The 4327-nt window shown below is 50.0% G+C and overlaps 1 protein-coding gene across 1 annotated transcript; it reads right to left on the bottom strand.

Annotated features, from left to right (window-relative positions):
• Positions 1–898: 898 nt before the first annotated feature.
• On the bottom strand, positions 899–3903 carry LOC142059623 (olfactory receptor 52B2-like). Its single transcript, XM_075098501.1, has 2 exons — positions 3805–3903; positions 899–1990 (listed from the first exon to the last, which is right to left on the bottom strand). The coding sequence occupies exon 2, from the start codon at positions 1953–1955 to the stop codon at positions 981–983; it is 975 nt and encodes a 324-aa protein (XP_074954602.1). The 5' UTR covers positions 1956–1990; positions 3805–3903; the 3' UTR covers positions 899–980.
• Positions 3904–4327: the final 424 nt, after the last annotated feature.

The raw sequence follows: 4327 nt of genomic DNA, 5'->3' as shown, positions 1-4327 counted from the left end.
TATGATCAAGTTAAACTCAGAACTGTCCTTGCTGCTCCTCCAGAAGTATCTAATGCTCAGCCTTCGTGTTTGCACTGCTTTTCACAATTGTCTGAGGCAGATGGCCACTGACTTTAGGTGGAATAAGGTATTACCGATGCAACTGGCACATATACCAAGGAGAGGAGCAAGAAAAACTTCAACAAAGCTATTTTGGTGTTGAAGGATATATCAAATGTACAGCAGCAAAGTGGTGCGTAATCAGCTACCGTATGGGCAGAAAAGGATCTTGAGGTGCAATGTACCTCGTGCTGAGCACGGCTCGGCAGTGCAGTGCTCTGGCAAAGACAGAAGATGCTTCTGTGGGATGTGTCGGATGCAGCAGACCGTTGTCCCTTTGCGCTCCACTCTAGAGGCTTGAATTCAGCTTTGGACATCATGGTTTAAGGCTATGTTTCCCTTAAACATGGGACAATAAAGCCTTTCCCGACCTCACAGGGCTCTTCAGCATGTAAACGCCTTCAGCAGCAAGAGGTGCCGGGGTGCCTTAGCAATGGAACCTCCATGAAAACAGGACAGAGCACCATCTGTGCCATGGTAAACAGCACTTTGCCCATCCAGCTATGGTTCACGTACCAGGCTCCAGTGCGATGACCAACACCGTGTTCATGGTCTAGGCCCTGAGATAACAGGTGAAGGGACAAACTGAAACAAAGCTGTAGCACAGCAAACAAAATCGGCAGCAGTAGGTGATGGTGAAACAGCAGATGTAAGAGTCTTGATGCCCAGTCTCTCCTAGATGGACCATTCAGGGGAAGCATCTCTAGGAGAAACCTGTAGGACTGAAGGGGCTGATGACCCAAGTCCATGTTTCCAGAAATCCCACCACCCTCAACTTCCCTTGAACCTCTTGGGCAAACCTGTTCCTCCAGGTGAGAAGTGCTGCAGCTCTTGGTGCTGCTTTCCAGATCCTGTCCCATCCCCCTTCCCTCTGGCAGCACTCAGCACCTGCTCCCCCAGCCGGGGCAGGAGCACTCCCCTGTGGGGCAGAAGAGGCGGATGACACGCTCCCGGATCTGCCTTGTCCTCACCCCGTACACGATGGGGTTGAGCATCGGCGGGACAACGACATAGAGGTTGGCCAGGAGGATATGAACATGACTTGGGATCTGGTGGCCAAACCGATGCGTGAGAAAGGAGAAAAAGGCAGGCACGTAGAACATGAGGATCACGCAGAGGTGGGAGCCACAGGTGCTCAGGGTTTTGAGACGGGCCTCCGGGGATGGGAGCCGAAAGACCGCCCTGAGGATCAGAGCGTAAGAGACAGCAATGAGCACGACGTCCAGGCCGGAGGAGAGAAGAGCCGTTGTCAGCCCATACCAGATGTTGGCTTTTATGTCGGCGCAGGCCAGGCGGGCGATGCCCATGTGCTCACAGTAGGTGTGGGGCATGACGTTGTGCCCGCAGTATGGCAGCCGCTTCAGGAGGAAGATGGGTGGGAACATGATGCAGAACCCCCGGACAACAGCAGTCACAGCTATTTTCCCAATCACTGACAGGGTTAAGGTTGACGAGTACCGCAGTGGGTCGCAGATGGCCACATACCGGTCAAATGCCATCGCCAGCAGAACGGACGATTCCACAATGAAGCTGAAATGGGTGAAGAACATCTGTGTAATGCAGGCATCAAAGGAAATTTCCCTAGCACTAAACCAGAAGATCGCCAGCATTTTGGGCACAGTCGTGGTTGAAAGCATGAGGTCGGCAACAGCCAGCATAGCGAGGAAGAGGTACATGGGCTCGTGGAGGCTCCTTTCTATGATGATGACGAAGAGGAGGACAGAGTTGCTGAACACCGCAGTGATGTACATCAAACAGAAGGGGACGGAGATCCAGATGTGGGACTCCTCCATGCCCGGGATGCCCGTCAGGACAAAGGTGATAGGATCGAAGCTGCTTTCATTGAGCTCGTACATGATGCTCCAGTGCTCCGTGTCAGCCTGACTATGCTCTGTGCAAGAAAGGGAAGGGATAAATAGCACCTGGTGAGCCTGGTGTAAGCCCATGACCGCCTACAAATGTGTACAAATCAGTGCATACAACACCCTATTTGCAACTGCCTTCCAACCTGAGCTGTTTCTGAAGGCTGAGGGCTTGACTCGGTGTGTTTTGCTGTACAAAGGAATCCATTCATTCTTTCCTATCAACCCTACAAACTGTGTCTGTAGGAAAAACACTTTCTCTGTCCCTCCTTTTGCACTGCAAAACAGGCCAGGTCCTTTTCTCTCTCTGCTTTATCCACTGTCACAAAAAGTATTACAAAAGTCATAATTGCTTGCTTTGTAGGCTCTATATCTGTGTGCACCTAGAAAGCCGTGTGTCTTAGTTAGGACTGCGTGTTTCTTCAGGGAGATTAAATAATACAATATCTTACTCTGCTCACATCAGTGACCAGTTCATTTCTGAGAGCTCCTTGTACAAACCATTAAGATAGGAATAAAAACTGTAACAGTACCAACACTGATAAGTGTCTTGGATGTGGCTGACATTCAGCTACTACCTCTGAAGGTTGTGACCACCTCTTAAATTCCTGCTGGACATGCTACTCCCTGTATTTCCACCTATATAAAGATGTTGACCCATTTGAAAACACTGCAAAGTGCTTTTTGTGCCTCTTTCCCATCCCACAGGGATTTCAGAGACCCAAACACTGGCAAACACCGGCAAACACCAAGAGGGAAAGGGAAGAGCTAGGCTGGACTTTCAGCCCATGCCCAGACTTTCTTAACACCCGGGAGCAACCCTTACCTGACAGATTTCCTGCATGCCCAGGGAGTTCATGCCTTCCTCTCTCCTTTGTAAAGAGGGGCAAAAACACGGTGGGCTGCACAGCGTGGTCTTTGGACAAAGAAATGCTGGCCCAAAAGGCAAGGCAACAAGTGCTATCAGGGCAGCCAAGTCATGGCAATGCTCTGGAGAGATACCCCGAGTACAGACGGCTGCACTGATGCTCAGCCAACACGGGAGCCTCCCAGCCTCTGAGCTCAACCTCCTGCAGTTTCCCCCGTTCCCGAAGTGCCCTAACACGGAGCAGCCCCAGGAAGGGCTGATCGGCCTGAGGGTATTTCTGGAGATTTGAATAATGCAAACAAGCCAAGCCTGCAGAGTCCTCTGTGGCCCCTTGGCCATAACAAGGGCTTCAAGGTGAAGGAACGATGCAGGACTGCTGGTTTTATGCGCTTCCCCCATTTCACCCCTATTTGTAGCCCCATCCCCGTGTATCATACACTAGGAAAAGCCTAAGGCAGGGTTGGGATACAGGAAAATCAGTTTGATTTGTACCAAAGCCAAACTTTCGTCTTCAGACCTGCTTGCAGCCTTTTTTATTTGTATTGCAAACTGCAGGTATCTGAGTGGAAGGCGTGTTTGCATTTCTAAGCATTTTCATTAAGAAGGATTATTGTCCTCTGTGAACCAGAAGTCTACTGAAAACATCAGTCAGTATAGAAAAGATCTTCAGCTCCTCACAAATATTTATCCAATTGCCTCTTCCACATTTAAAACCATGTAATTCAACAGAAGTGAATAAAGACAGGCTAGGTCTATAATTGTAAATTAAATCAGCCTGGAAACATTCCCAGGCAGCAATGCCAGCCACTGCCTGCCTGCATATGGTTTACAAAGCAGCTCAGCCAGACTTTACACCTCCACTTCTCAGTGATATGGAAATATATTTCTCTCGACTGCACCATTACTTCCTTTCATTATTTTCAAACAAGAAAGCAGTGCCCCAAACACCGGTGTTTAATATAAAATATGACTCACCAAGGGCCAGCCCCAAGGAGGAACGAGGAACCTCAGCCCTGATCGGTGCAGAACTGCGGGGAAGTGCAAATCCCTATCTGTGCTGCCCAGGGCTGGTGATATTAGTCCTTCCCCCTCCTGAATCTCAGAAGGAACATCAGCCCTTCGACTTGTGGAGGTTTAAATTGCTAATGCATTAAAGATTAACAGCAGTTAACACTCCCAGGTGACTCAAGATATTTCCTGCTTTTCCATCATTTGCATTGCAAGTGTTTTTACTCTGTCCCTGCCTGGGCACCAGCTACGCCTCCTGACCACAGCAGGGACTTGAGAGGGAGCGCGGCACAGCACGCTGCCCGAGCGGGGCTCCCAGGCTCCAGAGGAGCATCTCTGTTGACCGGGAGTGTTTTATCCCCCACAGGGTGAAAATTGCCTTGTTGTACGAGTGAAATGTCCCAAAACAGCTTCCGAGCTCTGCTCATGCTGCCATGTGCCTCTGCAGGAGGGGATCCTCTGCCTGACTCCAGCTCATGGTCAATGATCT

Source organism: Phalacrocorax aristotelis, chromosome 1, assembly GCF_949628215.1.
Source record: "Phalacrocorax aristotelis chromosome 1, bGulAri2.1, whole genome shotgun sequence".
Classification (NCBI taxonomy): domain Eukaryota; kingdom Metazoa; phylum Chordata; class Aves; order Suliformes; family Phalacrocoracidae; genus Phalacrocorax; species Phalacrocorax aristotelis.
Note: the sequence above shows the minus strand (reverse complement) of the source record. Positions and strands in the feature narration are given on the sequence as shown.

What these genes read in the sequence shown, in the direction of transcription:
- LOC142059623 (XM_075098501.1), bottom strand. Translation starts at nt 1,955, where the DNA reads ATGTACGAGCTCAATGAAAGCAGCTTCGATCCTATCACCTTTGTCCTG.